The sequence below is a fragment of the Setaria viridis genome, chromosome 5, assembly GCF_005286985.2.
Source record: "Setaria viridis chromosome 5, Setaria_viridis_v4.0, whole genome shotgun sequence".
NCBI lineage: Eukaryota > Viridiplantae > Streptophyta > Magnoliopsida > Poales > Poaceae > Setaria > Setaria viridis.
This window is the reverse complement of record NC_048267.2, coordinates 3,269,606-3,285,480: the sequence shown is the minus strand read 5'-3', so window position 1 is coordinate 3,285,480 and position 15,875 is coordinate 3,269,606. Positions and strand designations below refer to the sequence as shown.

General features: G+C 42.6%; 1 protein-coding gene and 1 pseudogene across 2 annotated transcripts; one reads left to right on the top strand and one right to left on the bottom strand.

Moving 5' to 3' along the window:
- Positions 1-291: 291 nt before the first annotated feature.
- Positions 292-9,540, top strand: LOC117857221 (uncharacterized). 2 transcript variants are annotated; one of them, XM_034739743.2, is made up of 11 exons: positions 294-2,171; positions 2,687-2,917; positions 3,334-3,463; positions 3,943-4,095; positions 4,204-4,442; positions 4,532-4,601; positions 4,810-5,016; positions 6,014-6,243; positions 6,853-6,931; positions 7,000-7,137; positions 8,762-9,540. In XM_034739743.2, the coding sequence occupies exons 1-11, from the start codon at positions 469-471 to the stop codon at positions 8,771-8,773; spliced, it is 3,192 nt and encodes a 1,063-aa protein (XP_034595634.1). In that variant the 5' UTR covers positions 294-468; the 3' UTR covers positions 8,774-9,540. The 2 variants fall into 2 exon arrangements, with proteins under 2 accessions (XP_034595635.1, XP_034595634.1); XM_034739744.2 differs by lacking the exons at positions 6,853-6,931; positions 7,000-7,137; positions 8,762-9,540 and adding an exon at positions 6,667-6,820 and having other exon boundaries at positions 292-2,171.
- A 2,250-nt stretch (positions 9,541-11,790) lies between these two features.
- Positions 11,791-14,324, bottom strand: LOC117854584 (probable indole-3-pyruvate monooxygenase YUCCA10; annotated as a pseudogene).
- Between the last annotated feature and the right edge of the window lie 1,551 nt (positions 14,325-15,875).

Below are 15,875 nucleotides of genomic sequence, written 5' to 3'. Positions count from 1 at the left end.
TTTGAATCTTACAAATGCACTTAAAATGGGACGGACGTAGCATATTTGCAATCCTTGATCGAGACCTTACGCTACTGTTTGCTCCTCGTGTTTCTTGGAAGAATTTTGACAAGTTTATTCGTGATTCGGTGATAGGGAACTGCTGACAGGAGTGGGATCCCATGACAGAGATTAGCGTGTTGGTGGCCATATATTCTATCTGGTCAGTGTCAGCACGACCGCTCTTGTACTCTTTTCTTTTCTCCCTTTTGCCCTTTCCAGATCAATTCAATTCAAATCCAACCGGATCAGATCAATTCCTCCACCTCCTTCCCCGTCCCCGTTTCTCTCTGCCCCATGGCCCACCTGCCAGCCCCGCCACGGGACGGCGCGCACGTCCCCGGCGCGCCGCCGCCGTGTAGGTGAAGCGCCTCTTCTTCTTCCTCCTCCTCCACCACCGCCGCCCCCGCCTCGCCACCGCTGCCGGAGATGGACCCCGCGCCCGATCCGCTCGCCATCTCCGCCTCCGCGCCGTTCCCCACCATCCCGGCCGCCGCCTCGAGCCCCAGGCCCCGCGCCGCGAGGCCGCGGCGCCACGCCGCCGCCTCCGCGACGATCAGGCGCCCCGGGATCGATCTCTCGCGCCGCCCCGGGGCGGCCGCCTCCGCCCAGCAGGAGGGGTCGCCGTCCGTGGGCTCCTGGGGCGCTTCTCGCGACGCCAACTTCGTGTTCGGGGGTGGCGGGGCCGGGGCGCCGGAGCTGAGGAGGACCTTCTCGTCCGGATCCGGTGAGGCCTCATTGACTGAGCTCCGGTCTGCAGTTGACAAGCTCGTATTGGATGGTGGTTCCGGCAGGCGAAGCGACGTTGATGCTCCCGGAGGAGATGATCCGGTTCCAGTGATGAACGCCAGTGATCCCTCTGGGATCCATGGAAGCAATTCCAGTTTGCATGAGGGTTTGTTTCCGGACTCTCTTCACGATCAGACCGAGAAACTTGATGAAGGGAGAGGAGCCCCATCTCAATCTATACAATGTGAGAATGCGGAGACAAGATCATTAGCTTCGCAAACCTCCACCAACCATAATGCTCCTATGGAACTTGCTAGGAGTGGGGACGGCTTGCCCATCCGAAATTCTGTGGATGAAGGTAGTTTGCCAAAGGATGGAAGTAACATTTCTGCACATGGTGGTAATGTTCAACAGAATGTCTTTGTTTTTGGTGGACATGCTGGGTACCGGGATTTCACTGCTAATGCAACTCAAACTAGTATCAGTAATGAAGATTCAAGTGATAAAGACGGTGCAATATATAACTCTGAACAACTTAATGCTTCAGTTGCTAAAGATAGAACTTGCACAAAGTTCATTTTGCAGGATGCAAAGGATGCATTTGGTTCTACTAATAAGAATCCTCTACACTCAGAACCTTGTGAAATTTCTCCTACAGTAAAGTTTGGTTCTAGCTTTGGATCTGAAGATGGCAGTGCGAAGGTTTCTTTTGTAAAGGTGCCTTACGATATCAAAGCAGTAGAAGCCTCAGAACTTACTGAATGCAGGCCATTCGATGAGAAATCTTTCACTGTTCAAGACCACAATGTAGCATCTAGGAACAAAGGAGTTAAGGGTATGATCACAAATAGAAGAACTGTAATGCCAAAGAAATTCTCCTCAGCTCACCAGGTTTCTTCCTTGGAATCAGTATCTAGAAGAAATGACCATTGCTCTGAAAAGGTGTCCTCTGAAACAAAGGTCAATTTGAAAGATGCATTATTGGACTCTGGTATCAATTGCGTCCAAGGCAATTCTTACAACTCTGCTTTGCAAATAACAGAAAGTAGTCGTGATGGAACTGAGTTTACTTCTGCAGCAAACACGGAACATTCTGGTCAATCTGATTTCATATTTTCTGCATCAACTTTTAATCAAAGGACATTGCACCTACAAAGACGACACAACAAGAAAAAAGGTGTAGGAATGTGTAATCATGCTAACTCTACTCAAAGCCTTCCTTCATCTGCCATTGGACTTGCACGCTCAGAAGTTTCAGCTACTCAGCAATGTGGGGATTCAGCTGCTCAGTGGACTGAATACATCAAAATGGAACCTAACAGGGTAACCATAAGCGGGGGAGCGGAATGCACAAAAACAGAAAACTTTGAACACCATGAAGATTGTGAAACATGGCGTTTAAGGTGCCTGCATGACGTACTCTTGTCACTCCCTTTTGCTTATTTAGTTAGCATGGACTTCTGCAAGGGTGAAACCACCCAACCCAAACCATGCAAGTGGTTGTAGAAAACCCTGTAAAACCATTTGGAGGTTAAGGGGTTACCTGGTCATAGAGTTTGGGGTGACAGGCGGAGTTTAGAGCAAAACTTAGGGGGTTATTTGGACTTCTTACCGTTCAAAAATTGGTTAATCAGTTATATCTTCTATTTTGGGTTTTATTTTCCCTGTTTACACTTAGACCAAACCATTTTGCTGGATTGCTGGTCAAAATTAGATGTCTGGGTGGTAGACTGGTAGTAGTATTATGAAGGAATAACAAAAAGTGAAAATATTTTGAGTTCTATATCGAGATTGAATAGCTTTATTGTTTGCGTTGCACTAGCTAGGCGTACAGTTTACCTTATCTTTGGGGTTCCTCGGGCTGTATGTCCTTTGTGATATTTGATGTTTTAATGCGGAGCTGCTTAATTTGTTCTAGGGGGAATCAAGCATATGCGGAAGGACAGTTAACTAAGGCTGAGGAATGCTATACCCATGGGATTGATTCTTTTTCTCCAAATGAAGCTTCTAGAAAAGCATTAATGCTGTGCTACAGCAATCGTGCAGCTACTCGGATGTCTCTGGGTAAGATGAGAGAGGCCCTATCTGATTGTCGAGAAGCTATTGGTATCGATTCCAGCTTTCTCAAGGCACAAGTCAGAGCTGCCAAGTAAGACCAATGGCTATCAGGCTATGCTGTTGATACAATAACCAATGCATTGGCTTTCATTCTCATACTAGCTTCTAGGAAAACTAACTGTTGCAGTTCATATCACAATTCATGTTCTGTCTATTCAGTAGAACAAACAAAAGCTATCTTATTGGAAATCCATGGAAGCATCCTACTTTTTTTACATGTTTTCTAGGGATTATTACTCAGTCTAACCAACTTTAGAGTGTTGCATTCAGATCTCAAAGAAAAGAAATATTTCATGCAACTGTTAGTCGTAAAATTTGTCTTAAGTGAAGGTCCAATTTATAACAGATATTGGTAATTATTTAGTTATTCGTAGGTGTGTAGCACCCTCACTTGCATTTTACATTATGAATATATGAACTTATTGTATGCTCATCTAATGGGTCTAGCTGCCTACTTGCCCTGGGGGATGTGGAAGAAGCACAAAAGGCTTTTGAGATGTGTTTGAAGTCTAGTCATCTATCAAGCTTGGACCATAAAATTTTAGAAGAGGCTTCGGACGGTCTACAAAAAGCTCAGGTATTGTACAGATTAACTTTCTGATATTATGCCGATTAACTACCCCTATTATACCAGATTAAATGTTTCTCAAATTAACCACCTTTTGAGCAGTTTTTCCCCCATTCGGTACACGATAATTACCCAGGGGTATTGGCAACAAACAACTGGCAACATATTTCTAAATTCTAACTTACCATTAGCTGTGATATTGACAAGTGGGGCTTGATCCCACGTCATTAATACATTTAGTGCTACGTTTGGCAGACTGTGACTACCCAGCAGTATGAAAGAAAATTGATTTATGGCGAATGCACCTGGTGCAGTATAGATGTTTGCAACTCTTGAGTGCACTTGTTTTGTGTTGCATGTCTTATTACTTGGATAGTGTTTATCTGGATTCTGCACCTTTCTTAACCCTTCTCAGAAAACACGCATTCAAAATAATTTGTTATGTGCAACTTGGTAATCCAATCATTATGTCTGTGTATTTTTTGCAGAAAATATCTGGTTTTATTCATCAGTCCAAGGAGTACCTTATGAAGAAGGCATTTGACAAGATACCTAGTGCCTTACAAATGATCTCTGATGCTTTATCCATAAGTATTTATTCAGATAACTTGATGGCGATGAAAGCAGAAGCACTGTTACTGGTCTGTATGTACGGTAAACTTATTTTGCCATGTGTACACCATTACTAAGTTTCCACTTTCCAATAGTAAATTTTTGGGCTAACTGTTAGTTTTGTTGGATATTAATAGTTGCAGCGATATGAAGAAGTAATCCAGTTTTGCGAAGAAACTCTTTATGTAGCAGAAAACAATAGCCTGTGTTTGTGTCCTGAGAAGCATTCAGAAACCAATAGCTTGGACAATAATACTTGCTTTGTGAAGTTGTGGCGCTATCATCTTATTGCTAAGTCGTATTTCTTCCTTGGAAAGCTTGAAGAGGCTCACCTGTTCTTAAAAAAGTATGACCAAATAAAAGTCATGGAATGCAGGTAATATTTTCGATGCTAGTTTTGTTTGCTTCCAAATTCCATGCATCACTGCTTATATGATGTGCTAATTTTGAGAAAACACTCACTAGGTGTGGGAAGCAATCTCAGGAATCTATTTCATCATTCTCCATGGCAATATCTGAACTACTGCAGCTTAAAGTATGTCATATGCTGGCCTTATATGATTTCACTCAATTGCATTCTTTTGGGCCACTAATCTATCCATATGTTGCAAAACTATATCCAGCATTCTCTCCGCTCTGTGATGTTGTTATTGATCTTGTGCGCACATGATGGTCCTTGGTATTCAGCAAATTTTCAAGAAGTTTACACTGATGGCATCACATTCTTGTTTGCTGTATTTCAGGCTGCTGGGAATGAAGCATTTCAATCTGGTAAATATTTGGAGGCTGTGGAACATTACACTGCTGCTTTGCTGAGCAATAGCGAGTCACTACGCTTTTTAGCAGTCTGCTTTTGTAACCGTGCAGCGGCGTATCAAGCAATGGGTCAAATTTTAGATGCAATTGCAGATTGCTCACTAGCCATAGCCCTTGATGCAGATTATGCTAAGGTTGGTGTATTATCCTCCTGTTGTATCAAATAAAAATTCCTTATGTAACTGTGTTCTCTAACACTTTCTATACTTTAGCCAAAGGCACTTGTACAACTGTGCTATGATGCCAATTTGTTTTATCATGTGCTTTAGTAGGCCATACTTTCCTTACTGTTAGCTCACACACTAAGAATTTACCTGTTTCCTTGCATGTTCTATGCATGAGTAGTTGGCACCTTTTGAATTTTAATTTTTTTTCAACTTAATTTTACCCCAAACTAAGTACATAATGATATTTGGATAGTTTGTCTTGTTTGGGGTTGTGTGTGTGAGAGAGAGGTGTGTGTTTTTGAGCCGGTTCGTGTACTGTGTTTTTCTTCTCTCTTAATGAAATGACATGCAGCTCTCTTGCGTAGTTTGAGAAAAAAAGATAACTGCTTGTGACTTTTTGGCCTTCTACCTAATCCATAGGCATGCTCCAGTTAGTTTATGTAGTGAAATATTTGTTTCCACATAGCAATTCTTGTTTTTAATTATGTGGATTCCATCCATCAAAACCAACGGTAACAAGCAACAAGTAACAACCATTCCTTTGTAATGCAAAGTTGCTACTTTTCTCATCTTTTGTATGCTAGTTTTTATTTGGTTGGGGAAATATCTTAATTGTTTTGACTGCGATCATTATTGTGTGGACGGTTTTGGTGATCAACTAGACTAATATTTGATATGAACCTTAGAGCATTGGTTAATGGTATTTTATATTCATGTTAAATATTATTCCTATAATTAATTACCTAAGAACCATGAACAATGTGTACAAATCAGATGTCATCCAATGTGAGGTTGACACGAACCACATGCAGTGACTCATTAAATGGTATTTTAGTGTGACTCAAGTTTTATTGGATAAGTCTTGAGAAGGGCCTTTTGGCTCATGATTTTTGGTTGTAGTCTTTCCATGAATTCGAGTCCTGCCTGTCAAAACATAACTTATTTGTGCTTGCTACTTTTGCAGGCTATTTCCAGAAGATCTAGTTTGTACGAACTCATAAGGGACTATGAGCAGGCAGAAAATGATCTTCGTAGGTTAATTACTCTTCTTGAGAAACAACTGCAAGAAAATATGTCCATGCCATCAGAGAAGGTAGAGAGTATCCGTAGCAATCTGAATCGAGCCAATCTTCGGTTTTCTTCTCTGGAACGGGATGCCAGAAAGGGGGCCCCATTAAATGTGTATATGATATTGTAAGTCTTTGTCCTTTACAATTTTAAATTACCTACAGCATGCATATTATATTCTCTGTAGTCCCTATTAATTTAAATTTTGTCACAATTCAGCTTTATAAGTTGAATCTGAAATAATAGAAGGCCATTACTTACATCCTCTTAATTTAATATTGGTCATGTAGATGGGTGCTCTTGATTTTTAACTACATTTTACTGCAACTTCTGCAGTTAATGAATCTTTCTGTAGCTTGATGAAATCCAAATGTTCTTGCCATATCTTTTGTTCCTGTGAGTTGCGTAGTTTATCGAATTCTGTTTGCAGTATTGTCAGTTGTAACTTTCACATTGGAACTAAAAAGTGGATACTTACCTGCCAAAATTGACACCCATTTGAACCCCTACGGAAGGAAGCTGTTTTTGATGCCTAATTTTCCTTCCAAGGTTGGTTACTCATTCAGCTGAAAAGTGGTGGAAAATAGTTTAGAACATGCCGGAGCAGAGGGATTTCATACGCTTTTGGTGGAAAGAAAAACTTCACAATTTCATACAATTATTTGACCACTACATGGAGAAAAAGTTCACAATTTCATTCGATCATTTGAGTAAGTCACTTCCTTTTCCTTTCAGAGGAATCGAACCTTCTTCCTCTACCGTGGATATAAAGAAGGCATACCGCAAAGCAGCACTAAGGCATCATCCAGACAAAGTAATGTATTTGTTTTCCAGCAATTGTAACTCACATTCTTCTCTTCTCTAACAGTTGTTCTGCCACAGGCCGGTAAATTTCTTGTGAGAAGTGAAAATATCAGTGATGCAATATGGAGAGAAATCACAAATGAAATCCGCAGAGATGCTGATTATTTATTCAAAATAATTGGAAAGGCATATTCTATGCTTTCAGACCCTACAATGGTAAGTATTACAGAGAGATGAGCCATCTTTTCATTTGCTCCTGTTATCGTGTTAATTTCTTGCTTTTACTTTTACTAAATTATCAGGTAAAATGAGTGAAATTAGCTTTGGATCAGATTTATCTCAACTGATTTTTTTGGATAAGTAAATTGCAATATGCAACACATGCTGTGCTCAGGCATTGCGATTATATGTCTTAACACAATAAGTTATCAAACAAAAAAAAATGAAGGTAACAATACCTAAGGCCCCGTTTGGTTCTTTAGTCCGGACTAAAATTCCTGTCACATCGAATGTTTAGATACTAATTAGGAGTATTAAATATAGACTAATTACAAAATCAATTGCACAGATGGAGGCTAATTTGCGAGTCGAATCTATTAAGCCTAATTAGTCCATGATTTGACAATGTGATGCTACAGTAAACATGTGCTAATGATGGATTAATTAGGATTAATAGATTCGTCTCGTGAATTAGCCTCTATCTGTGTAATTAGTTTTATAATTAGCTCATGTTAGTCCTCCTAATTAGCCTCCGAATGTTCGATGTGACTGGAATTTTAGTCTGGACTAAAGAACCAAACGGGGCTTAAGTGCCTCCCCTGCCCTCTCAATTCAGCATAAACAATTGTACTTGCTCATTAACAAGCATTATATTAACTATGATGCGAATCATAAGAAACAATCCTTTACTTAGGAATCAGTACATCCCCTGGGGGCATTTGTGTGAATGTGTTGTATACTCGTACGAGTCATATTGGTCTCCTTTCTTCTTCTTAATATAATGATGTGCAGTTCTCTTGTGTGTTCGAGAAAAAAACTTAGGAAACTTTCACTAATATGTGAAAACACAAAGTACATCCACAAGGAATGAACCCGGTCTACAAGGAAACTAATTATTGAAATCGCAAGTATCTAACTAGTACTGTGCTGATAAGTACCGCGTGAGCAATACTGCAACATAACGGAATATAGAGCCAGTCAATATTATGCATTCTTTTTTTGTTTTAGAATTCAATATTCCAATAATATCATTGTCTTTTGTCAGCATGAATGTTTAAAGTAGTACTCATGCTAACCAGTAATATTTCAACTTGAAGCTTTTTGACAATGTTTGTGCTCATATGCTTCGGCTATTGATCATCAATTGTTAAGATGCTGACACTTCGTGATTACAAGCAAACCCTGTGTAGTTACTGATTCTTTGTAATTTGCAAATTCCAAATTGATTGTTAAGGTTTAATTTAGTCTGTCTCTATTGTATAACAGGTCAAGTTAAATCCAAACTTTGCAGTCAAGTTTATAAATTGAAGAACCTTTCTTATAAGCATCTTTTGAAAAGTTCCACCCATGCTTCTAATGTGATGTCTAATGGGAGTTTAATCTAGTTTCCAGCGATATTCTTACAAACTAGTTTTAAAATTTTCTTTTTTTTCTTTTTTTTAGCCCTGTAATATTCAATTTCCTGCATCTACAATAGCAGATAGAACATTCATCTTTTTTTGGGAGGGATATTTCAACAAAGTCTTCATGGCAATTTGTTAACTTGCTGCTTCATTTGTTCGTTTCGTAACCAAAATACCACAAACTGTTTCCTAATTGTGTCATTTGCATTGTGGTGCAGAGGAGGGAGTGATGGAGCCTGGGAAGTGGAGTGATAGTGCAAGCAGTGCATATATGACTGGAATAGCCAGAGTAATGAAAAAATGATGATAGGACCTCTTAGTGAGAGCATTGGATCATCAGGTGGCACGGCAAAGGTCGTATCATACTGGAGATGCCCTACATGAACTTTTGTGCGCTCTCACAAAGGACAGGATGCCACTGGCCTTGTTCATGCCTCATCATTAATGTCAGTTCTGGTGTGTCTCAGGATTGCACTTTGCAGACCGTATGAGTACCATTACCCCTATGAAGTTCTTGGTGTTAATGCCTCACCAGTCATCACTGATGTCAGTTTTGGTGTTCATTGGGTTCTGGTGTGGAGAGCGCAGAGTACATGAGGCAAGCTTTTGTTTGTAAAGGTGTTGTTCATATATCTGATGTTGTGCATAGTGTCTTGGAGCAGTTTGGTTTTTGGAATGGAATCAACAAGACTGGAATACTGTAAATAGAGGCATACGTTTTCTGTACCCTGCCCCCGGAGTGTGGCGGAAGCATGCGGAGGGTGACAGAAGCAAATGGTTTTTCTAAATGTTGTTTGTAGTTTACAGTTTTGTATAGGAAAAGGCAGGATTTGTGTTTCCCTTTTCTTTTGGTCTTCCATACAATTTTTCTGTATGTTTTTTTTGGGGTCGTGGCTGTTGTTCTGAACCGAAGGTTAATTGATTCTTTTGTTGTAACAAGAATAAGATGGCATGAGTGAGTAGTGTGATTGGCCGTTGTTGACTCGGTGATTTGCTATGCTACTGTTTTGTACCTGGAGTTCCAAGTTCATGTATTTTGATACACTGCCACTCCATTTAGGAATCTACTTGTTCTGACAATTGAGTGGATGAGGTTTTCAAAATTTGATTAGTAAGCAGGGATTGCCTGCAGTCATTAACTGATTGATGGTGATCTTTCTTAGGAATAAGAGTAATAAGAGAACCATTGATGCTGGAGAGGTCCAAATCACCAGATGCAAAGTCTCTTCACAGCCTAAATTCTCTGATAAGAGGCCAACATTTCCTTATAAAGGCACCATTGAAACCATCAGGGCCAGAAGCATGAATTTCTTCCACTAAGAAAGGGCCATCCAATTTTGGGAGTAGAACCTATTGCAGGAGGTTTGAAAGGTCACAATGAATATTTGTAAATTTTAGAAATGCCTAACCTTTCCTTGAAAGCAGTCCATTGGGCACCAGCTTTCTGTTCATGATCTGTCACTATGGTACCATCAAATCATGGCCTGAAAGAGTTTTGTGTTTTCATCACCAAATTTGATCCATCTAGTTTCGGTTCCTTGCTTCTAGTAGATTCTTTTTGCTTCAAGGAGTTTACCCAAATGGTCCTTGACAAGGGATCTAAATTTTTCTTTCATGTGCACTCAAAGGTCTAATCTTTCATGCCATCTAGCATAACAAGTAAAAAGTTGCAGCTATGAATCAATTTGTTTCATTTTGAAAGTTCTATGCTCCATTTCTTGAGACCAGCTCTAACTTGTTTGAATTTTCTTGACATGGTTTGTGCTGAATTGGCATAGAAAGGTGTAGAATTTCGTGGAGCTCTACTATTGAAAGGAATGCAACAAAACGAGCGTCACTGCGAAGAAACTCATCCAACACTAGATGCCTAACCCCCTTGTCATGTTGTAGACACAAAGTGACCATGGCGACGCACACGGGTGTTGCCGTGGTCCTGCAACCAAACCAACTTATTAGATTTCTTCAACTCCTCCGTTTCATCCTCTTTTGCTTGATCCATGTCATACTCATCATATGGACTGACGAAGCCTGGCTGTTGCAAAGGTGGCACAACATCCGTTGCCTGCTCTGTTTGCATGCCCAACCATCCTCTGACACCTACCAACAAAACCACCAAGATTACAATGACCACAATGATGATAATAACGTGTAAATGAGAAGCGGAAGCTATGACACCTCTCATAGGGCATAGAACTGAGGAGGTTGGGTTACCACCATGCCTCGCAAAAAGCAGGACCAATGAGCACGCCTACCACCATGAGTCACAATGCAAGATGCAAAGCTGATGAGCAAAGGCCTTATCTATCCACTCCAATTTAAGCACCATGCACAATCGACGCAATGCACCCTCTCGAAGCGCACGGGATTATAGTAGCCATGAAAATACATAGATGCTTAGAATATGCAAGTCTACATTGATCAAGGCAGCTGCCGTAGGTATTTGTGGTGGCGGGCAACCTTGGCGGCCGGGAGCGGAGATGCCAAGCACCACTGGCGATGGGTATCAAGGTGTGAGATAGTCTGCATCAGTCAGAGATGAAAATCCAAGTTGCCTTCGGCTGCAGCCATGTTGGCGCAGCTGAACAGTTGAGCGAGGATGCAGCGCAAGCACTGGTTGCCCCTCCCAACATGTGGCACTACATCTTCTTTGAATTCAACAAGTGAGAAATCTCTTTTTTCCCTCTATACTCCCACCACCAATTGTTTAGATCCCATAAGAGCACATTTGGTGGATTTTTTACAGTGATGTACATCTTGTTGATTTCCCTCTCCAATTTAGTGAACCTTCTTTTTCATCACCGGAGAGCATTTTGCTCTGGTGGATTACTGACCAGAGAAGAAAAACAGGGATACATGCATGTCATATGAAAACTTTGGAGCTGGTATTATATAGTTAAATTTCTGGACGGTCTATTTGTGCCGTCTACAACTGACTTCTACAACCTTAACTAAAACCATGCTAATGTTCATAAACTGAAAATCCTGAACCGGGAGATGCCCTTGTACAAGGCTATATATCTTAGAGCGTCTCTTACAATTTTACAGCTGATCACTTCTACATGTCATAACTTTAGTAGATAGCAAATCAACTATATATCTCAGATTGTCATTGCACATCAACTATAGATAGAAAAAAAAAATACTACCTCCATCATAAATATATGACGTTTAGGACAAGTAGTTGATTCAATTTGTTTGTCCAAGGTGTGCCCATGGCAAGGTGAGACAGCCGTTGCCCACGCATCCGCTACTTGGAGCCGTTGTTGCGGACGATGCTGTTGCCCTGGGCCTGCTGGTGGCGCAACACCTCGCTGATGTCGCCGGCGATGAGCTCTGCGTCCTCGTAGCTGCCGTAGATGCCCCTCGGCATCAGCCCCGCACAGTACAGACCTTTCTCCCCCTTCCAGTGCTCCGGGTAGGGCCGCGCCGCCATCCCGTGTCATCGCCGATCAGCCCGTCGTCGCTCTGAAATCGTTTCGAAATTAAGGAACTCAATGATGAAGCTAGACCACCTCAGCTCATACAATTGATGGCGCCATGAGTGAGAGAATGATTCATATAAGTTGCAAGTATATAGGGCAAGCTGAGGATGCATGCAACGATGAAGCCGGCCGGCTGCGGTCTGAACTTTGCTTCGCGGCAAAAGTCTTGCTCACTACACATGTTCATGTACCGGCTGCGGTCTGAATTGTTACTGCACGTACGTACCCTGAGCCAGCGCCTGACTGTGCTCCGGTACCCAGTGGCGAGGACGATGGCGTCGAAGGGGTGGCGTCTCCCGTCGCCGAGAACTTGACGACGTTGCCGCGGACGCTCTTGACACCGGCGGGGAGGACACGGATCTCGCCGGTCCTGATCTTAGCTTAGGTGCCGACGTCGAAGACGGGGTAGGCCGGGGTGGTGAACTTCATGGTGAAGGGCCCCATGGCGGGGCGGCGGAGGCCGTGCCGAGCGGTGTCGCCGAACACGACGGCGCACATGAGCAGCACCAGCTTGTCGATGATCCACGCCGGGACGTGGTACCCGTACAGCGACATCGCCACGTTCCAGATCTCCTTGGTCACCAGGTGAAGCTGCATGCGCGGTCGTCGATGCAAATTTATTTTTTTAAAGTTAAAATTAACAACGATAAACAAACCAACTCGATTCGTTAAGGCCTCCGCGAGGCAACACCGGAATGCTTGGGCTGTCACACTCCGGCGGCGCCAGGGGAGGGAAGGGGCCGGGCGAGCCATATACTAGCGGCGTACTGACCTCGCTGCGGACGGCGATGGAGGTGACGGCGCCGGCGGCGGCGAGATCGTAGGCGATCTCCATGCCGGAGTTGCCGCACCCGACGACGAGCACGGCCTTGCCGCGCATCCCCTCGCCCGACCGGTACTCGGCGGCGTGCACAATCCGGCCCGGGAACGCCTCCAGCCCGGGCACTTCGGGCACGAACCGCTCGTCGTTCTCCCCGGACGCCACGACCAGGAACCTCGCCACGTACAGCTCGCGCCGGCCCGTGGCGAGGTCGACGGCCTCCACCTCCCACCTCCCCTTCTCCCCGTCGAACCCCCGCGACCGGACTTCGCGGCGGAGGCGCGTGCGTGTTGGAATCGCTCACTCACAGGTATAAGTGTTTATCACAAACACTTAATCTTCTCTCTGATGGGGAATCATTTCCTCTCTCTCGGTTGTGACACACACGCACACTTGTTTCTTTTGATAGACAGACACGAAAACTCTTTCTTACTTTTCACAGCACAAAACAAAACAAATGACTGAATATATGGAACTAAATACTACGAGTAGCACTTCTCCCACTAGCCGGCAGTTATGGTCATGCATGTCAAGTTACACATTTTACGGCTTGACTCATCACAGCATGGACTCATCCCCATCCCCTGCAAGTTAGGAACACCAAATACTCTCACTAATGACCATGCAAATCAGACTCCACGATCCATGCACATGCTAACAGTTTTGACCTCTCCTTGCTGCTCCTTCACACAATGTTATCCTTGACCAATCTGACTTATTCGTAGGTAGTTGCCTCTAGGTCCAATGCTTCTACGTGCAACACCACGTCGCACGGCGACGTCCACGTCACACGGCACGTCGGCACCTTGAGCTGACCCAACCTAGCATATATATGTATCTCATGTACACATCTTCTACTAGCATGTGACCTACACAAATTGACACTACTACATGCAAAATGAAATTTAAACATGCTGATACACATATGAATCAAGATTATTTCTAACAGTGCGGATGGTGAACCGCGCCGCGTAGCCGGCGAGGTAGCGGGCGAAGTCATCGCGGGGGAGGTAGTGGCCAGTGGGGGCCTCGTCGGCGTGCGGCGCGTGCGAGAGCGCTCAGTACTGCTTGGCGAGGTAGATGTGGAGGCGGTCGTAGGTGCGCTTCCGTGGTTCTGCCACAGCGACCCACGCAGTCGTTGCGCTCCAGGACAAGGCTTCGTACGCCACGCCCACGATGATCACGTCCTCCTCCACCACCGCCGCCGCCATTGCCGTCGGCCCGAGCTCCAGGGGTAGTAGAAGGCAAGTGATTGCCATTGCCTTTTTCCGTGGGAGGTTTTATAGGGAGGTGGCAAGGGAGGTTGGTGGAGGCACGGTCGTCAGGTGGAGTGCCGTGGAAGGTCCTAGCGGCGGCAGTGGGGCCCGCGTGGCAGCCTCCAGGAGATGCCTTGGATCATCCGTGGATGTCACGGGGTCCACGCGTCGGGGACTGTACCTGTTCTGCCTTCTGGGTTGTATTTTCTGGTGCACCTGTCATGGATCTGCGGGGTCCAATGACTGCATCTGCATGTTCTCACTGTATATGATTGCAAAAATGGTGGTAATATTCCTGCTATATATTACTCGCTCCGTTTATCTTTATAAGGCGCATACACACGTATATTAAGATTCAAACTTTATAATCTTTATCAATAATTTAGCTAACATTTTTTATTTTTATAATATAAACTTGAAATGGTTAGATTGGTAATCAAATGTACTCTCCAATGTTATAAGTTTATAACCATAAATAATACTCCCTCCGTTCCAAATTGTAGGTCATTCCAACTTTTTTGGAGAGTCAAACTATTTTATGTTTGATCAAAATTATAGAGAGAATTATAAAGATTTATGTCACCGAATAGATATACTATGAAAATATATTTAATGAAAAATCTAAAAGTACTTATTTGATATCATAAATATTAGAATTTGATCAAACTTGAGATGCTTTCACTTTCCAAGAAAGTTGGAATGATTAACAATTTGGAACGGATGGAGTATAATGTTTGATAAATGAATGGTCAAAGTATAATCTAGGAGACTGTGTGAAGTCATATCACGTCTTATAAAGATAAACGGAGGGAGTATGCACATATGTTGTGCAGGGTCAAAAAGGAGTTGGAACTTTAAAGCTAACCTATTCAAACATTTCCTCGACATATAACCCTCACCACTACAAGAGTAGCCAATTTTCTCTATGGTTTTATTTGCAAATGACAAGCGGTTTCTATAATATATATATATATATATATATATATATATATATATATATATATATATATATATATGTGTGTGTGTGTGTGTGTGTGTGTGTGTGTGTGTGTGTGTGTGTGTGTGTGTGTGTGTGTGTGTGTGTGTGTGTCTTTGATGAAGTATATAAAAACCATGGAGAATGAGTTTTTGGGCAGTCCTGTTATATTAGTGTTTTGCTAATTTGTTAACAAATATACAGATTCCACTAGAAATATTGTTGTCCTCTTGGAGAAATTATTAACGAGGACTAAACTTGTGGACCAATCATATATGGATGACATATGGCAATAATTAAGTGCACGTACGTACGCACGCATCACCCACCACCACATCAAGTGGCTCCCAACAAAGAGGCATATTATACGCATGCGTGTAAAGTCAACACAGTTGAAACTCAAAAGCTTGACCTATTCATAAAAATAACATTTCCCCACATATGATCTTCCATATTACTCCTTCAGTTTCACAATATTTGATTATAGCTCACCATGCACACGCCAACCTATAGAAAACATGGATTTTAAGGAAAATCCGTTGTGAATTGCCATCATACCTTGATACATGACGTGGTACACCGTACCTAAAATTTTCAAAATATTTGATTAAGGGCGTAGAATAGAAACATTGTGATAATGACACACTTGATCCCTTTGGTGCGTCAATATTTTAAAACATGTCCTCTCAATGCTATGGACAAACATTCAGAGGGAGTAGCATCTTCCTTAGATGATACTCCCTCCATTCCAAATTGTAGGTTTTTTTGACTTTTCTAGATTTATAGATATTATTATGT